Source organism: Plodia interpunctella, chromosome 19 (genome assembly GCF_027563975.2).
Source record: "Plodia interpunctella isolate USDA-ARS_2022_Savannah chromosome 19, ilPloInte3.2, whole genome shotgun sequence".
Classification (NCBI taxonomy): Eukaryota; Metazoa; Arthropoda; class Insecta; order Lepidoptera; family Pyralidae; genus Plodia; species Plodia interpunctella.
The window spans coordinates 2,245,377-2,266,135 of NC_071312.1; the positions used below are offsets into that span (position 1 = coordinate 2,245,377).

At 36.9% G+C, this 20,759-nt stretch overlaps 1 protein-coding gene across 1 annotated transcript; it reads right to left on the reverse strand.

Moving 5' to 3' along the window:
* Positions 1-1,286: 1,286 nt before the first annotated feature.
* PEK (pancreatic eIF-2alpha kinase) lies at positions 1,287-20,409 on the reverse strand. The gene is made up of 17 exons (XM_053759567.1): positions 20,157-20,409; positions 18,266-18,383; positions 17,040-17,190; positions 13,747-13,924; positions 12,942-13,104; positions 12,573-12,716; positions 11,797-11,977; positions 11,103-11,256; positions 10,254-10,365; positions 9,551-9,741; positions 8,541-8,681; positions 8,165-8,323; positions 7,840-8,038; positions 6,911-7,078; positions 5,982-6,198; positions 5,044-5,237; positions 1,287-4,257 (listed from the first exon to the last, which is right to left on the reverse strand). The coding sequence occupies exons 1-17, from the start codon at positions 20,300-20,302 to the stop codon at positions 4,114-4,116; spliced, it is 2,760 nt and encodes a 919-aa protein (XP_053615542.1). The 5' UTR covers positions 20,303-20,409; the 3' UTR covers positions 1,287-4,113.
* Positions 20,410-20,759: the final 350 nt, after the last annotated feature.

A 20,759-nucleotide genomic window follows, 5' to 3' on the forward strand; every position in this document is an offset into this window, starting at 1 on the left:
TGGATTTAACCTGAAAAAGTGTCTGTGAATATCTATTTTTTAATAGTATTTAGTAGATTTTGACAGCCATTTAGTCTAAGTATAGTCGTTATATTGTAAAAGCATCGTCTGCAAATGTTGCTTGATCATCAAATGAAAATCAAGCTGTGTATCTGGAGTTTTATTTACTATATATCTTACGAGCTGATTATTTATCAACTATATTTACCCTTGAAATCAGTTACCAAGATAAGATGTCCGCAATTAGCCAGTGACAGTGACTAACACTAATTACTTAGGAGTAAATTGAGTGGCTATACACACAATCCAACGTTGCACAATATGCACTGTGAATGCAATATAATACATTCAAAGAAATTACGTGATCATAAATTTTCACACTGTTTCATCTGGCCGGACAAATCGTATTGGAGAGCAAATAAAACAAAGCGAAAAGGATTGAAAACTCTAAATTAATCGAGAAATAATACATTATAATACTATGTAATTTAGGTAATAATTTTTATAAATAAAATCTGCAATTATTTCTTTAAATGTAAAAGATGCAAGAATGGGAAATCTCTGCCACCAAGCAGTGGGACACAAAAAAATATCGTGACCATTTAAGAACCTCAATTTTCTAATGTCGGTTAAAAAAATATATATATTTGTGCGATATTCTATGTAGCAAGTGGTAACATGACGATACTGATAACAATAAACAAATATAGCTTTATCATTAAAGATTAGATTATACTTATTTCTTATTTGTGTATCATTCCGTCTAATGATGCGTGGAATCCGCAAGTCATTGTTGTCATAAAAATATATTAGACTAGCTGCGCCCCGGGGCTTCGCTTCATAGAATATAAACACACACATAGGAGTGTGTGTTTATTTTGTGTATAATACATAATTGATTTGAGCTATATTTTCATCGTATGAAACATTTAAATTGTTATTTACTAGCTGCACCCCGGCGGGGCTTCGCTCCCGTGGGAATTTCAGGATAAAAGTATGTGTTATGGATATATTCTACCCCTAACAAATTTCATAACAATCCGTCCAGTAGATTTTGCGTGAAAGATAACAAACATACACACATGCATCTTCAAAAACTTTTGCATTTATGTAGGATTTAATCATGTAAAAAGTACCTACGTGTTGAGACATTATGTAATGGTAAACCTTTTAAATATACCTAAAATTAAATCGTTTTTAAAAAAATTCATCATTCATTGTCATTAAAAAGTAGATCATAACTTAGTTTATGGTGCGTTTAAGTAGTAGCAAATAAAAATAACAACTTCACAAAATCATTTTTATTTCTGATAAAACTGTTACAGTTTACATCTGTTGCATAATCAACACCATTTCCGGAATGTTATAAATAAAAAATAGTTACGAAAGGTATGTATGTCAGTCTGTCCAGAAAGTGAAGAAAACGGGTAATTGACGAACTACTATTTTTTTGCCATTGCAATACCGAATATAATGGTCATGATTGGTTGATACACACCCAGTGTTGCCGGCCGACAGGAGACAGCGCCCTCATTTCTTCTTCACTTTCTGGACAGACTGTATAATGTCAACATTTTACAAAGATACTTATTATGACAGGTATATACAAAATCTTTAATTTCAGGGTACAATAACTTTTTGCGGTACTGGCAACAATAGAAGACACATGACAAAAAAAAATTATACTTATTTTGCATTACTCACAAAAGTAAATTATCGTTCGAAATTAAATCAATTTCACTCGAAATCGAATGATCGTTACATAAATTTTTTTGTAATGAATAGATCCATAGGCGCAGTATATATGTTACGGCTACACCCCGACCCAAAGACCCCAGCCTTATCATTTCGGCTGGACTTGATGTAACCAACTGTGTCCGGCTGCACGTAGGTAATTAGCTAGACCTGGGTGCAGCCGGCCTCAATTGGTAATACCTAGGTATATTCGACTAAACCTTCGTGTAGCCAGGGTTTAGCCGTAACATTTTATATCATTGGCACATACTAAAAATCCACACTTTATTTATCTATGAAGTTGAAAAATTGATTGGGTGATTTTCAAAACATCAGCAAAATGTACAACATCTTCAAACTAAATGCGATAGAAAATAGTGTCGTTTATAACGATCAAATATTTTCATGTCACAAAATATTTATTCTAAAAAGCCTTGCCAAGCCCAGTCTTATAAATTCTATAGTCTAATACTCACTTTTATTTCATTGATTGCTTATCAAAATCATACATCAATTAAACATTTAAATCTAGTTACCTTAGGCACTAACATTACTTATTAAAAAATAACTATTAAGTAGAAATTGAATTTTAAATTTTATCATTGCAATAGCCTCAAAAACTATTTTCATTGTAATTTAAAAAACTAATCATTCACTGGTGTAGGTTTGGCAAAATCCCACCGAAACAATAAAAGATGAAAAAAAAATCAACTAATTGGAAAATCGAGACAAAATTTTCTTCGAATACAAACTTAACATTTTTTTCTTAAAACCGCCAAAAAATGTCCTAACTGAGCGTTATGACCAAGATGCTAAATTGACCAATCCCCTATTAGTAATTTGGGCCAATTCAACATGGCTACCATGAAACATAAAACACGTAGTACGTCATTCAATCCACACGTTCTACCTTTTTTTACACGTACATTAGTAAAAATGGAGAACATGTTAGTAACGTGCTATGTCTTTGTATGTTTCGTAGTAGGCCTTCAAGGCCTAATGACAAAAGTAGGACTTCTATATTCACGCTGAATTCAGAAGTTGGCATTTATAATCATTATCTATTAAATTTTTGAACCTTAACCCATAACTAAGGTTTTAAATTGTTTTTATTAATATTAAGCATATGTCCTTAAAAATAGTCAAGTCACACAATTTATATCAAGACGTTAACATGATTTTCACATAATAATCGTGTACACAATACAAACAAATAGTATAGATACGTTATCAAGCATAACTACAAAATGTATACGCGTTTATTCCAACGAAAACAACATATCATTCCATACTCATGCTTAATCATAGCTTATTTAAATTTCATTCCTACTTAATGCTAGTCTATAACAAAATGCATAGAAAAAATACTTAACAAAGTACTTTTCTATCTCTATTCTAACAAAACTTAAACAAATATATTTACAATTTCCGAGTAAGGAGACGGGATTAATTTCTAATTAGGGATAAGAAAAATGACCAATAAGAAATGACAATTAAAGATTGGGTCACTAAATTATAAATTTGATACCATCCGATTCATTTTAATACAATAAAGGATGAAAAACGAACGGGTGCGGATGCAAAAACGCTTTACAAAGAAATTTCCGCACGCCCGGTCGATGTCTCTGGGGACCCAAGGGCTTGTGACTATTTTTATCAACGATTGAGATTGGCCATAATGTCATTGCTTTGTATAAGTGTTTTTGTCTTTTCTAGATTTTTCTAGATTTGATTATAATGTAATAACATACTGAAACATATGCACTTATCTTACTTCCCAAAAAGAAACTACTTAATTAAGAAAAATAGTGATTTAAGAATATGACTTAATTTCCTTATGAAACATAAGGACCAATATTTTATAATATAGTTAACTGAGCTAATACTAAATGCTCGCCACGCATAATGAAAAATATTGGGCGTAAACCACTAAGTAAAAGCTAAGAGGACACGCATTTTTGCCATTTTATAAAAATTGTGTGATGATACGCGGGGCTGAAGCAGACGAGTGGGGAATGCGGTTTCGCCATGGCTCCGCCCCTTCTCCTCGAAAACGAAAAAACCCCGCCCCTTTATATAAAGACTGCGCAAAAGTTGATGTCTCAAGTCCTTGTCTATACCGGGTAATTTCTTTACACTGCACAAACTTTTTTGAGCATACACGGATAATGAAACCAAGTCGATATACCATGTACAGTCAACAGCACATCACCTCGCATGAAACTCTATGGCGCGGTAACAGCGGCGAGCTTGCAATGGATTTGAGTAGGTTGATGTGCTGTTGACTGTACTGAACATATTGTCATTTTTTTTCCTTGAAATCATATCTATATTTGGTCCGTATCGTAAACCCAAGTTTGATCGCACATGATTAGATGCCTAAGACATGAGAGGGACGGCGGCGGGCATGGTGAAGTGGTAGTTAGAGTCGGTGACTTCAAACAGCGGCGCGCGCGCGCGCACGCCCATAGCCGTGGGCCGCCGCGAGGGCTCCGCGCTTAACATCAGCCTTAGCACCTTTGACTGCAACAAACACAAACACAACTGCAGACGACAACTTGCGTACCCCAATTTTCTCTCTTACCCCAATCTTCTCTATTACCCCAATCTTCTCTCTTACCCAAATCTTCTTTCTTACCCCAATCTTCTTTCTTACCACAATCTTCTTTGTTACCCCAATTTTCTTTTTTACCCCAATTTTTGGGAAGACGATGACATTTGACAACGAGAACAAGTCATGATTTTTTGATTGGTTGATTGTGAAATGTCGCTTCACTGTCGAGGTGTATACTCTGCTTTTCACTTCGATTGCGAGGAAATTGAAAAAATATTATAAATAGGCATTGTAATATTCGTTAATATAGGCACGCGCCTGTTTATTTTGCCTAATTAAATTACTGGCTACAAGCGGAGGAGATGAAAAGAAAAAAACTTTTTTGTTCTAGAGCACTTTTGTGTCATATTTTATTTTACGACGGTGAGCAAACAAGAAATTCACAATCGATGATTTTACCTTATGCTCTAGAGCTTAAAATCAAATGCATTCAATCATAATGACAAGCATTTTCAATCATCTCATACAAAGCGACAGATTAGGTGTTCATAAACAGACGTTCACACGATGATTCATCGAGTTAGGAAAATAACGTATTGCGACGAGGGTAACATGTCAAGGGCGTTACTAGAAAGAAAGTACGATTACTTGGGTGAGTTGAAAATTGAGATTCCCAACTAGGGTGAGTCGTAATTTCTTCCGTAAAGTGATACATATTGTTGTACAAAAATAGTATAAAATGGAATGAAATCTACCTCTTGCGGATATTCCTCGTGGAAATTCGGAGGGTAAGTATCATTTCTCAGCCTCTGCAGACAGTGGACCCTTTCTGAATCTGTTGAGAACGGGTACAGGAGCTCGAACAAGATGACTCCTAACGAATATATGTCCACTTTGTAGCTATACGGTCGGCCCAGGAGTTGTTCGGGGGACATGTACAGGTGAGTGCCTGCGGACAAATCAACATAGAATTGGCTATTCGACTAAGGTTTAAGGGTTCTCAGAGCGTTTCGACCGCTGCGGCCGCGCTGTCATTACGATCCGTCAATTTGCTTGTGGAAGGAATCGTTTTTAAAATAGATAATTCATAAAATCGACATTATCACAGTACACATTGATTTAAGTCAAATAGTAAACTAATTCTTGTATTTGTTAAAATTTGAATAATTGTAATGACAGCGCGGCCGCAGCGTTCGAAACACCCTAAAAAAGTAAAACGTATGGGGATGTGATATTAAATAATTAAACACAATTAAATGTCACTTAGATTTATTAGAACAACACAACAAATGTGGAAACAGCATCAAATTCCATCCAGTATTTGCGTGCGCGAAGAAACATACAGACAGACAGTCAAACACACAAAAAAAAATGTTTTGACTTCTATTAGTCCCATTAAGATCATTATTTTTCTTTAATATCTCCTATGCTATGTATATTTATACCCCACTAACAGTTTTATTATATGTTACTAACTTTTGCCCACAACTTCGTTTGTGAGTAAAACATCGTATCCCGTGTGAATTTCAGGAAATCCCGTTTTAGTGCTGCCCTACACTGCACTAGGAACCTATACACCAAATTTCAGCTTTCTACGCCCAGTAATTTCGGCTGTGCGTTGTCTGTCAGTCAGTCAGTCACTCAGTAATGCAAGAGTTTTATATATAGATAGTGTGACAAAAATGAAACTTACCAACTTGATGTGTATGTGTCCCAGATGCATCAGTGGGCGGGGCTGGGTCGCCATCTTTAGAGTTGTCACCCATAGTGGTCACCAACCCGAAGTCCCCGACTTTGACCCGGCCGTCCGGGGCGAAGAATATGTTACTAGGCTTGAGGTCACGGTGGATCAGACCTGCCAAGTGCACGTACTCCACTGCGGCGACGATCTGACTGAATAGTGACTTTATCTGCAATCAAAAATAAATGTGTTTTAACGCCAATAAGGTGAGTAGGTAGACAATGTTTAGCATTGAGTTTAAAACTATTCCTGTATAAAAAAAGTAGTTAATAAGTACTGGCCGCTAAACTTCTGTACTATTTCAAAAGAAAAAGAAAAAATGTGTCTTTGATTCTTATTGTCATTATTTTTATTATTTTATTAGGTTATTATTTTGTTCGTTAATTTTATGTGATTACAATCATATTTATATTTCACACCATCCAAATTTCGTTTGATTCAATCCCGCCAATCATAATCATAAATAAGTAAATTAATAAACGTAAACACTATCAAATAAAAAATATCTATTCTGTATTTTTAGTTTTCGCTATTAATTTATATATATTGATACAAATGTGCTGGTGGCGCTAGTGAGCAGGATGCGCCCTCTTTAGTTGCACACTTTTAAAATTTTAATTTTTCAAATCTCTCCTCGCATATTCCTGGTTACATTCTGAGCTATAACGCCCCAAAGCCTAAAAATTAATCCTTTCAATTTTGAAGACTTGTCTATGCTTTTAGAACCTGCCTGATGTCAACCTTCTTTGGGGATGTTATTGTTGTCTATTAGCTGTTAAGGCATGTGTCCCTTAGTCGCCTCGTACGACTTCCGCGGGAGGATCTGGAGTGGTCCTATTCTATGAAGCATATTCTAATTGTCTCAATATTAAACTAGTTACTTGTTCCCTCCTCTCATTGGCTGTCCTTCTCACTCTAAGCCAGTCGTGCAGGCTGTCTCTCCTGCACAGCTGCATCTGTATGTAGAGGTACATCTTGGTGTCGGCCGCAGTATCGCGGTCTCGCTCGCGCACGCACATGTCCAACGACCAATGGCGGGTGTGGCCTTTCTGTTGACAATATATAGTATGTCTATCAGGCTTTCACGACACTACCTATTTTGATGTTTGGATTAAATATTATATAGTTAAAGAAACCGAGGTTCCTTTTTACCGTATGGGATGCAGAAAAAATTAGCAACAAAAAGCGCGATAGAATTTTTATACTCTGTAGACATAGTTCACATTTACAATATATTAACGGGATGCTAGCTGGCGGATCTTGTCAACGTAAATTATATCTACAGATAACGTTTTAAAGCTCATTTTTCAATGAACGTATACTTGCCGGGCAAGAATAAAACGGTGTGATAGAGTTGTATTGAAGTTATATTGAATGTCTTATCACAAAGACCAAGAAAACATTATATACGACAGACGAATCTAACCAAAGGACATAGATTTACATATTATTTTCCGGCCCTACCAGCTACTCTCATACACAGTATCAGATTAGACTGAACACGAGTTGAGGGACAAAAGCTGTCAACGTATGGACATCCTTTTCTTATAACAGCAAAGTCGAATATAGTACGGGGTCTATAGCCTTCTCTGTCTACGCCTTATCTAGATACATCTCTGCCTCTCTCATGTGAGCGTTTCCCCGGTTGCTTCCTCAGCCTTGGAGCGTCAGAGACCAGGAGTCCTTTCCTATATTTTCGTCTCCACTTCTAACGGTCGTCGGCAACACTAGTTGTCAGATCATTGGACACGCATCCTTGACGACATTAAGCCAGCATTTCTTGAATTTGCCTTATACCTTATATACTAACCTTTCTCTTCCCGCAAGTACTGGCACTGATATGTTGTTCTCTAACTCTGTCCAGTCTCTTGTCACTACTCCTGCTGCCCGAGCTGGGGCTCCGCTGAGAGTCGCCGAGGGACTTCTTCGGCGTCTCCGAGGACACCGACACATTGGATTTGGACTCATCGCGGGCGAACACTATGAAGGAGTCGCTGCAGCTTTGTGATCTGCGAACAGTGCGAATCGTCCTACAAAGAGTACCTTTGAGCCAACCACATTTTTTTTTTTCAAAAAATCAAATTCCAAAAAGTTTTATGCGCAATAAACAACTAAAATCTATTTTCCATACCGACCTATTCTTTTTGGAGAGCGTATGATCTAAGTTGGGATACACGAAGTCCTCGTCGTTAGACTTGTGGAGATTTAGCCGAACGCTGTCAGCCTTCTTGGACAAGGGGGGTGGGGAGGTCGCGCTGAACTGGGACACACCTGACGACACGCCGTCCAACTCCCTATAAGGGAAAAAATATAAATAATTTTAGAAAATTTTAAAGGTAATAAATTTTCAAATTTCTAAGAAGAACAACAGGAAATAATAACCTATTGTAAAACTATTACTATGACTTTAAAACCGCTTACCGCATCCAGACAGCGTCTCTTTCTCGCTGCCACCGCCTGATCTTGTCAAAGTAAAATGAACCTTATTACTATAACTTTAAAGCTGCTTACCGCATCCAGACAGCGTCTCTTCCTTGCTGCCACCTCGGCGGCGGCACTTCGATCCACGCGTTGAAATACCTCACGATATTGTCGTGCTCCAACTTGGCTAGTGCGCGGACTTCACGCAATACTCTTTCTCTTTTCTCTTCTCTGTAACAAATGGAAATATAGTGCATTGGGTAATTCCGAAAATGGATACATTCCGAAATTTAAAAAATCTACTAATCTGAGCGATATTTCCTTGTTGGCAACATTAATCTAGCCGCCATCTTGATTGTGCTGGCCGCATTGTGGGCGCGAGGCATTCGTGTCAAAGATACGGCAGTAGCATCAAGTTTTCAAGTTCAAGTGTTTTTCGCGCCATTTTTGTTTATTTTCATAATATCCCCAAGACACTTCGTAATTTCCCCTACCAACACGAAAAAAATATGATTCAACATTTTAAATGCTCGATTTGAAGAACCTAATCACTTTATCGAGTACACAGAGGTAAAACGATAATGACAGTAAATATAAAGTAACTTCGAATAATTAATCGAAACATAGACCTGCTCCAGTAATCTCTTAGAATATGTCGGAATTACCTAATTCTATACATATCAATACTGATATTATAAATATGAAAGTGAAGTGTCAAACGGTGGTGGTCAAGTGGTTAAGACCGTCCGCCTTTGATCCAGATGTCTCAGGTTCGAATCCTACTTGTGCCACATGAGTTCGGATACAAATCTGACTTTATTTTGGCATTTATTTGGCACTAGACGTGGTAGGTAGTCCCACGTCAGATGCTTTTTGGCGATTTGATTGAATATAATCCGACACAAGTATTAGCAATTAACACTCGAAAAGACAGAAGTGGTCGTTCCGAAATGCTAGTAGTTTGTAGCTTTTTAAGGAATATATAAGTATTTTCATAATTTGCATAATTTGACGTGTAAAAGTGTTTGTGAAGAATTAATTCCAAATAATGTGGTTATATTAAAAAAAACTTTTTTACATTTTTTTTTTCAAAATCTCACCTCCTAGGCAACGTAATCCTCTTAATGGCATACTCCCGATGGTCAATATTATTTCTGGCCTCGAACACGACCCCGAAGCCCCCCCTGCCAAGGCACCGTAACGGCGCGAAGTCGTTTTCGTAACGACTGGAGTATTCTGAACTGGTAGAGGGTAGCGGAGGTTGGTACGGGCGGTCTATTACTATCACCTCCTGTAAATTACGTGATTGGTTAAACAAAACGGTGGTAGTCCAGTGGTTAAGACACCTGTGAACGAAAGGTCCCGGGTTCGTATGCTACTCGTGCCACGTGAGTTTGTATACCAATCTGACACGTGTATAGTAGTTTTCATAGAACACTCGCTTCCGATGATGGAACAGCACACTGTTTGACTATTTAGTTTGCTAGTACGCTATAGGACCAAATACAATAGAACGTTTCCTAAGGTATTTTCTTAGCTTTTACTAATCATGAAAAGAAAATTAAGCGGTGGCGCTAGTGGGCAAAGATGAAATAATTGAAGGTTTTTGAAAATAATAATGAAATGAAAATTTTCTGGAATCGAGCCGGAATTGAACCCGCGCCCCTGCCTATCCGGGACAGTGATCTTACAGTGCTCAAATCCCGCTCGATTCCAGAATTTTTTCATCTCATTATTGTTTTCAAAAATAACTTAAAAAGCATGTGTTGTCACACAAACCATTTTATTGAAGGTTGTCGATACCTGATTAGCTGGTGTGGTCACGGAGCCCACTTTTGGCATGAAGAACCTTGGCCAGATCATTAGGTTCATCAGCAAAGCGGAGCTAGCGGCAATCACTAGCACTTCTTTCCACCTGCGACACAACATGTCTATAATAAATAAATATATTAGCACAAAACACACCCGCGCCAAATTAAATTCGAGACTTGTGTAATCGGATACTAACTTCACGATACTATATTTTATAACAAATACATATATAGATAAACATCCAAGACCCGGGTTAATCAGAAAAATATCATTTTCCATCATGACTCGACCGGGGATCGAACCCGGAACCTCTCGGTTCAGCAGTGGCAAGCACTTTACCACTGCGCCATCGAGGTCGTCATATAGTATACGGGTTGTATAGTTATAAACAAAGCTGTTAACGTAAAATTGGACCATGATTGGAGTAAAAAATATAAAAATATGAAAAGACATGAATATGTATGTGGTGGAGACACCATCGCTCGTCATTTCAATCTGACAGGATTATATCTAGAACTAGCTGTTTACCCCCAACTTCGTCAGCGTAGAATAGTTACGTCTGACAGCGTAATCTTAACTAATATTATAAATGTGAAATAAAGTGTGGTTGTTACCTCTTCAAGCGTTATCTGCTGAACATATATTCTTGAAATTTTGCATACATGGAGTTTTAAGTGAGGAGAGGGACATAAATTTACTTTCATTCTAAAAAAAAACACTGTTCCTGTAGGAAATCAACGAGGGCGGAACCGCGGGCAAATTTATAATATTAGTATGGATATGGATTGCCAATTCCAATTCTCTTGCAAAATAGACTTATGTCAAGATTGATATACTTACCAATACCACAACGAAGAGACGTGAACATGAATGTGATGGTGGTTCGCTTCCTCGTCACTGTTATTTGGCAGGATTATATCAGGAATGGTCAAGTCGTCCACTCGAACACTTTGATCGCAAGTTTCTTGGAGGTAGAGGAAGAAGCCGTGGCTGCCTAAAATATAGTACCACGTCTGTATCCTTTACGGGGTAGACGGAGGCAAGAGTACCGAAACTCGAAGAGCACGCAACAGAATAGAACGACTTTTCGATTAACAACATTTGAGTCTACTTTTTAAAGATAGCGACTTAACATTCTCATTGAGATTATTGTACAATTTAACAGCCATTTGATAGCTGGATGCTTCTCCTTCCGCGTTGATTGTAACAGTCAATCAAAGAAAAGGGAACTATAAACTAAATTCATCTCATAGACAATGAGCTAACCACTTGTCACTATTTAATCTCAATTCCAAAGATAGGCCCGCCATGCTTATAAATGAGTTGATCAGCGTGTTTAAAAAAATATATTATTAGCATCATTAAATAGTTCAACAAATATCTTAATGTGTGATGATAAATGGGGTTGACGCAGACGAGTGGGGAAGCGGATCCAACTTTACGGGATGTCTCTACGCTTTTCATAGTTCTGACTGACGTGTATAGCAATAAGGCCTATCCTCTTTGAATGTGATTGATTCAGTATGTTGCCCACCTGTATTCTCCTTGTTCCCATAGAGCGAGACCAAAGACAAGGCGTTAGCGTCAGAATCCTGAGGAATCGCCGGCCCGCCTTCCAAAAGGGGGCGAGATTCTAGCAGTTTCCACGGCAAAGGGCGACTTGATACAGACGTCTCTAGCTTCTGAGCGTATAGCAAACCCTCTTGTATATATAACTGTTAAGAAAATAAAGGAGTTAAAAAAAATAGTTAAATAAAATGACATTTTTGACATAAGCCTTTTTGTCGTCAGAGAGATCAATATTTTGTTTCTAAAGCTTATTGTTATGTGTCCCAGTGCTGGACAAAGGACTTCTGACAGATAAATGTGTCCGTGCAGTAATCCGCTGAGGAGTTCCCTCGTCGGGAGCCGATCCTGGGTGCACAAACATGTTACGCGTATCACAACAATGGATTGTCATCCAAACTAAATGTGTACATATACAAATTGAGTTACAACAAACACCAAAACAAACACACTGACATTTATAGATACATTGCAAGTTTTAACTTGTCGCCAATTCATGTTTTTTACAAGCTTTTATTTATAAAACATAAATCTAGTCAAATAGTGTTTAAATTATATTTTATTGTATTTAATAAGAACAAAAAAAAATACGAAATGACATTTGATTATCGTGATTAATTATGTGAATGCATTTATACATTTCATTTTATACACAAAGGTAACTACCCTATTATTCAAAATAGATCTCAAGTCTATTGCCTCAGTAGTGGGGACAATAAAATGGCTGACGGCAATGTGTTATACCTGTTGATTATGCACTCCGACATATAAAGATGGCGGAGCTGCGGAAGGCGCAGCAGTCAACGACCTGGTGGCTTCCCAAACGACGTCTATGGTTTGTAAAGAACCGGCGTGGAGACGCCACATGCCCACTATTGGCGCGTCTAGCTGAAACCATAGATAATTGTTAAGGCGAAGGTTTATTGGCTAGATGCTGTTGTTTTCACAAAACTTATTATTTTTAAATTAGTGTAAATATGACTCTTACAAATAGTTAACAAGTTACAAAGTTAAAGTACAAAGTACTTATTTCTGTAGTATTTTCTTCTAGTAAAAAGATGACAAAAAAGAACTTTTATCTTTCGCTGGGCCCAGCTGTCCCCTGCCCCTCACCTGGGTGGTCCACAAGACGCGGGCGTCGCTGAGGCTGCGCGCCGCCAGCACGCCCTCGGGCAGCGCCAGCGCCAGCGCCACAGCGGCGGCGCCCGGCCCGCCCGGCGGCTGGCACTCCCGCCTCGACACCGCCAGGTGGTGCTCCGCCACGCTGAAGTTCCATCTGAACAACACCATTCGATGTTTCATAAAATGATAGACGTGATACATATATTATTTTATTTTCCAAAATTCAAATCCAAAGTTCCCAACCATGCAGCGTAGGGAGCACGCACGCTGAAGCCCTTCCTTCTCACAACTCCCAGCCTTCAACATTCGTCTTGCGTGGAAACGTTCAAAATTCAAATCAAATCATAAATTATTTATTTGCCTAAAATAGGGTACATTTTGATATACATAGTTTGGTACATTGGATTCTTTACGGATCAGGAGGTTTTGGAAGCTAAACGTCCTTGGGTGCACACCGACTGCAATATATAATGCTCTAAGAGAAAAACGTCCTCAATTCGAAACGACTGCTAGTTTTCAAAGCAAAAGGTCCTTATTTCTGAATGTTCTCATTGTAAAGCGTCATGACAGCTAGAAGACTTAATTTTCTATTAATTTCCAATGTAAAACGTCCGCAATTGAACCAGACATTTATAAAAACTAAAAAACTATAATCCTCTTTTGAGAATACGTCAATATTTAAGAACAAAACGCCGTAAAAATAGCATGCAAATTTATACAAATTATTTGACTGCAGGAGCCAAATAAATAGGTCAGTCAGCTGTGATGTGTACAAATAATAGCCTAAAAGACTAACTTCTCGTTGCCATTGCGCGGGTCCAACGCCCGCACGGTGTTGGAATGTCGCCTGAGCACAATGACGTCATGGCCGGCGCTCGCCTTCTGCTGCTCACTGGAGCACCCCACTGACCCGCACTCGTATATCACTTGTCCAGTGTGAGCGTCCACGCCTACCCATAGGGTTTCACGGGCACCTGGCAATAGAATACGTATTTATTTATTAAGAGATTATTTATCCTACAGGGTTACGAAATTTCTATACAACATACGAAGTGGTAAAATATGAACTAAATAGTCAACAGGACAAGGCCTGTTGACTAAATAAAAGCTTGTAAGAAATACTAAATAATTTCTCTTTCAGTTTTTTCCGAAGAAAGTTAGTTTTGTAATTTAGTAAATAAATAAATAAAATAAAAATAAATATATTGCCTACTAAAAACTATCTATAAAACTGGTTTATGATAAATAAGTTAGTAAATAAAATATATATAAAAAAAATGTATCCCAGTAACAGTTAAATACGGGAGCTTACGCTAGCTAACAAAGATTGTGTTTATCAGTCATCACGCCACTCACGAGAAAGCTGGCCTTGAACGGGATGACTCACTCCCACGAGCCGTGTTTTGGATTTTATTTTCTTTGCAATCTCGCATATTATAACCGGTATTATGCATAACTCGTTCGACAACTGTTGTTGTTTATGTTCACAAGACCCTCTAATTTGATTTTTCTCGGTTCCTTTCTCAGCCGTTGAGCATCCTGGCCTAGCGTCCTAGCTGGCCTATTATTTTTTTAATTTACAAGACTACTTGGTAATCCATCAACACTAATATGAATCTCCGCGCGACTATTTTCCGGAATAAAAATCCCGTCTTTTTCCGTGTGTGATAAATTTCAAGAAGATTGATTAATTAGACAATGCGTGAAGAAGTAACAAACTTACTTTGGCGTTTATAATATTAGTTGGGATTGGTATTAGTTCAGCGGTCGAAACTATCTGAATACCACTAATGGAATTAGTAGGTACTACGGACACCTAATGCCTATTAATTCCATGAAACCAACATAAAATGTCTTAAAGTAAGTGTTGCTTTTTTTCTTTTTTCACGATGATTAATTCTTATCTCGATAAGACGTGCCTACAAGTTGCTTTATCTAACAAAACAAAATTTCTTTCTAAAAACACAAAAGATTTTCTATTTGCATAGGTATATAAATAGATAGGAACATACCTACATGATTATCGCGTAATATCGAATTCTAGTTTGAATTTAAATAGCTAGAAACGATGACTCACGTAATGCGAAAGTATGACCGTGGAGTATGGAGACAAGCCAATGGCCGTGACTCATCCGTGTTAATTTTAACTGGTCTATATAGTAACTAAGGGACATTTTATGGTGATGATTCTTTTATTATATATATTATTCTGCATTTTAACTAAGATGGGACAACTCATTCTGTTTAACTATTTTACAAGCCTTTAACTTGCAATGTATGTATGTTCAGGTGGAATCTTGTAAGTTTTGAAGCAGCTATCTTCAACCGATTGAGCTGAAAATTTGTACACACGTTTAGTTTGGATGACAATGCCTTATTATGATAAGCATGACCTGATAGTGCAAGTGCATTTGTAACGGTTCCCGACGAGGGAACTAATTTCGAAGAGTTTACTGTATGGACATTCTGTGACAACGGAGTCTAGAATGCAATAAAATCTCTGCCAACAATAAAAACTTATGTTAAAAATGTAATTTTTGTAAAAAGATTCACATTATTTAAAATCTTTTTGTGTTGCATAAAATCTAGATTTACCGTACCTATTATAGAACCTAGACACAATTTCGAATAACCACACGCTTAGCTTCGAGACACAGGCAGAAATACACACAGTGGGAGGTAACAAGACTTTATTTATAGTCTTTTATGTATTGATAATTTCAAGAAATTCTGTTAGATTGTGAGATATCTAATACAGAATTATACATACATTTTCGTTTCAAGTCGCCAAAAGGCATGACTTTTACGACTACCATTTACGGGAGTTAGAGTACCTAACTCTAAATTGAATAGTTAACAGGAAATGAGTAGATACCGACAAATTAAAAAATCCCCGACTTTCAATATTCATTTGGCTACAACTTTTGAACGGCTGAACCGATTTTCATGAAACATGGCTAAGAACACTCGGGACAAAATTATCTATGACATACAAGAAAGTAAACGATAATCGATTCATCATTTCTTGGGAGCTACGATGCCACAGACAGGTACACAGACAGACACGTTAAACTTTTAACAACCTTCTTCTTGCGGCGTCGGGGGTTAAAAACTAAAATCGACGAGCAAGCTTAACTAAATGAGATAGAAGATTTTCATACAACTTTGCGGCCCATCTCACACAGAGGCAAATTAGGTCTTATAAAACAGGTAAAATATGTTTTACCTAAAAAATACACTACGAGTAGCACTCCGTCTCGTTTCTTTATTTCTTGTACGCATTACCTCAAAATATTTAATTATGTCCCGTTTCTTATAACCATTTCTCTTGTATGACCGAAATGAACGAATGACGAATTATATAATTATCTCGGCTTACGAAATAAAAGCTTGTAAGAAAAATTAGGGGAGCTGCGAGCAATTCTACTAATGCGAAATTTTGTGAGGGTGTATGTGTGTTTGTTACTCTTTCACGCGTAAACGGAATCGTGGGATAATACATCGGATATTTTTTATCCCGAAATCCCCACGGGAGCGAAGCCCCGGGGCGCAGCTATCCTAATATTATAAATGTGAAAGTAAGTTTGTTACCTCTTCACGCTCAATCTACTCAACCAATCATGAAATACACTCACTCCGCGCTAACACACACAACTCCTTGTTTTTATATAACCGAGTTTGTAACAAAGTAAGTTAAAATATTTTGACTTTGTTTAAGTATCTTTGATTCTCATATGTTCTGGCACATCAACAAGTTATCAATATCCAAACTAGCATATTTTAGTTTTCTACTCTAACCTTGTGTGATTCTTGGTGATCTGTATTACAAGTTTCTTTGAAACTTATCTCGGACACCATTCTCTCACAATTTCTAGCATTAAGGAAACTGTTCTTTAGTTTTAAGGATAATACCTCTAGTAACAATTGTGTGAGATGAATAAAGATATATTATTATTATTATTATTAATCATAGGACATACCTATGTATACATCATTATATAATCACAGGAGGGACCTTAAATCCCGGGAAGAAGACGGCTTCCGTTGAAAAAATCGCGCGGGCAAAAGCTAGTACTTTATAAAACTCACCGGCTATGACCAAGTCGTCGGAGTACTTGAACGAGGAAGACAAGAGCTGGTCAGCGTCGAACGGGAGGGGCTCAATGGTGTCCCCGCTAATGCTGTAGAGTGCCCCGCGGAGTGACGGCACCAACCGGACCCATTTCCCGCCCGCTGACAGCTGGAGAAGAATATCATTTTAAAAATATGTCTCAGAAAACAGAGCCAGGTCACTCATGTCACGAAGTGTATTACGAAACTTAAGTGGCAGTGAGCGGGTCACGTCGCACGCAAACAGGCATCGTGGTGCAAAGCCGTGATAGTGGAGACCGTGGGGCGAGAAACGTCCACAAGGTAGACCGATAGATACGTTAGTAAGATGATATCAAAAGAATGGCTGGAACTAAGTGGATAGAAACTGCCCAAGACCGAGTGAGATGGCAGAAACTGAGGGAGGCCTACACCCTAGAGGTTGATAATGGCTAAGAAGAAGGACTTTTTGTTTTACGACGCCTGCGCGGTATACGACAAAGATGAGTAACATATATTTTACCAGTTTAATATTATAAAGTAACTATGTGAGAAAAAATTGGGAAGAAATGACCCCTGGATTGTTGGGGCATGGGTCATTCACAAGCTTCTTTAGTAATGTTTGCATCATTTTTTATGATTTTTGTTCTAGAAATCTATATAATATGTCTTTTACGGTAGACAAAAAAATCAAATTGTTTTTTTTTTTCATTCTTTTAACATAATGATAAACTCTTTAAACTCAGTTTGTACAATAAATAAATATATTGGGACAAATCACACATATTAAGCTAGTCCCAAAGTAAGTTCGAGACTTATGTTACGGGATACTAACTCAACGATACTATATTTTATAATAAATACACATATGTATAGATAAACCAAGACCCGGGCCAATCAGAAAAAGATCATTTTCCATCATGACCCGACCGGGGATCGAACCCGGGACCTCTCGGTTCAGTGGCAAGAACTTTACCACTGCGCCACCGAGGTCGTCAAAGCTTTTATTTATTTACAATGTAAACTATGTATGTCCCTATGTCTAATTTAAAGGTAGTGGTAGTAATTTAAAGTGTAAGTGCACACAGGAACAGCTCCCAAGGAGGGAACTCCTCGAACAGTTTACTGCATGGACGCAATTTTTTGTCACACATTGACAATAATATAGACTTGTGTGAAAAATTACATTTTTGTAAAAAACTTATATAGATAAACCGGTTGTATACCTCAACATGTTGCAAGTTGGACGATAACAACGGCTGTGTCTGCAGATCCCATACTTTGGTTCCTTCAATGGTTGAGAATGCTGTCACTGTCCCATCTAATGTGCTGATTATGACTAGACTGTAACAAGGAATAATGTGCTGTCTTATAATTAAAAACTGAATTTATATAAAGTTAATGATCAACTTTAGTGACTTTATAAAGATTATCAATGCAACAATGTCTAATTATTATTTTATAAATAAAATTATTTTCTTAACAAAATTTTGTTATTGCACTATTTTCTTCATAGTCGTAATACTCATTGGTCATTATGTGGAATGAAATACACAGAACTTTCTTAGCACTAGGTATTATGGAATGGCAATTGGCAATTGACTTCTTCATTTGACAAACAAGTTAACAATCAACCAGTGTGCAGGCTTCCTAACGATATTTTCCTTCACCGGAAGCAAGGGTGGTCAATGAAAAAACTATACATCAGATTGTATGCAAACACAAGTAAGATTCACAAGAAGAAATTTTTTGACGTCAATAAGTGATGTATATCATCCTAAATTGAATATTAATTTTGAATTTGAATTTAGGACCTTCAATCCACAGGCATCCATGAGCACCTTAACCATTACACCACCGCCCCTTCAAATTGTTTTTATATTTAAGGTATGAAAATCAGTAAACCTACAAACCTACTACCTAAGTATATCAAAATTAATCTGATAATTTATCAGAATCAAATCAAAACAATATATTAAAATGGATTGTTACTTTGAATCACTACTGGCATGGTAGAGAGGAGTATGACAGACTTAGTTACTGAAAAATAAGTAATGCAATTCAATTGAAGTTATAAGAAAATGTGAGTTATATTAATAAAATCTATCTATTGACAGTTATTTCCTTGTTTTGTGCTTAAAAACATTCTCCTATCGAAATGTTAAAGTCATATTAATACAATGTTTAAATTTATTTGCAACCCCAACTTCTTAATTAATTTACAAGACCAAGAGAGCATTTTATAATAGTACAACCAACAGGTTGGAACTTGTTGCAACATGACTCATCATTGCAACTGTAAAATCCTTAAAGAAATTGTTTTGAGCCCTAAATGCCACTAGAAGCAACGAATTAAAGTTTTGTTTACATTATTTTGAACTATATTAATAATTAATGCAAAGAAGCTAGCAGCTTCAATTGTTTACATATTAATTTAATTTCATCTTACTCGTCCTGCACGGGAACGCCGTCTTTTAAATGCGGGTTACAAAACGGCAGCCCCTGGACATGATCATCAGTTACGATATCCGAAATTAAAATAGGAAAGACGATCAATGTAGGGATTACGAACTTATTGAACCACTTACCTAAGTATATCAAAATTAATCTGATAATTTATCAGAATCAAATCAAAACAATATATTAAAATGGATTGTTACTTTGAATCACTACTGGCATGGTAGAGAGGAGTATGACAGACTTAGTTACTGAAAAATAAGTAATGCAATTCAATTGAAGTTATAAGAAAATGTGAGTTATATTAATAAAATCTATCTATTGACAGTTATTTCCTTGTTTTGTGCTTAAAAACATTCTCCTATCGAAATGTTAAAGTCATATTAATACAATGTTTAAATTTATTTGCAACCCCAACTTCTTAATTAATTTACAAGACCAAGAGAGCATTTTATAATAGTACAACCAACAGGTTGGAACTTGTTGCAACATGACTCATCATTGCAACTGTAAAATCCTTAAAGAAATTGTTTTGAGCCCTAAATGCCACTAGAAGCAACGAATTAAAGTTTTGTTTACATTATTTTGAACTATATTAATAATTAATGCAAAGAAGCTAGCAGCTTCAATTGTTTACATATTAATTTAATTTCATCTTACTCGTCCTGCACGGGAACGCCGTCTTTTAAATGCGGGTTACAAAACGGCAGCCCCTGGACATGATCATCAGTTACGATATCCGAAATTAAAATAGGAAAGACGATCAATGTAGGGATTACGAACTTATTGAACCACTTAGATAACATTTTAATGGACTAAAAGGGTAATAGTACATCATCAAACCGATTAACGGTGTTTTTCTATTACGAAATATTTTTGAAAATTACGACCCCTAGAACAAGTTTCGGCACAGAAATACTACAATAAATATATATATACAAATAGTACAAACAAGCAAGACCACGTCAGAACTAATACTGTCATAAAACGTCAATGTCAGTAACAAAACAGCTGTATATCGATGTTACCAGCACCTGAAAAATTAAGCTTATAGGTAGGCCTAGGTCAATGGGTAGGCCACGGATTTAATAAGTACGGAGTACCTCTACTAATAGGGAGTATTACTGCACCTTTATCCCGCCAGAGTACAGCACTGTATTTTAGGTACACAAAAGCTTTGCCGCCGCTTGCTATGTCGATTAAAACCTTTATTTTATAGTACTTTATTAATCCTTTCATTATGTAAGCATTATGTTTCCTGTA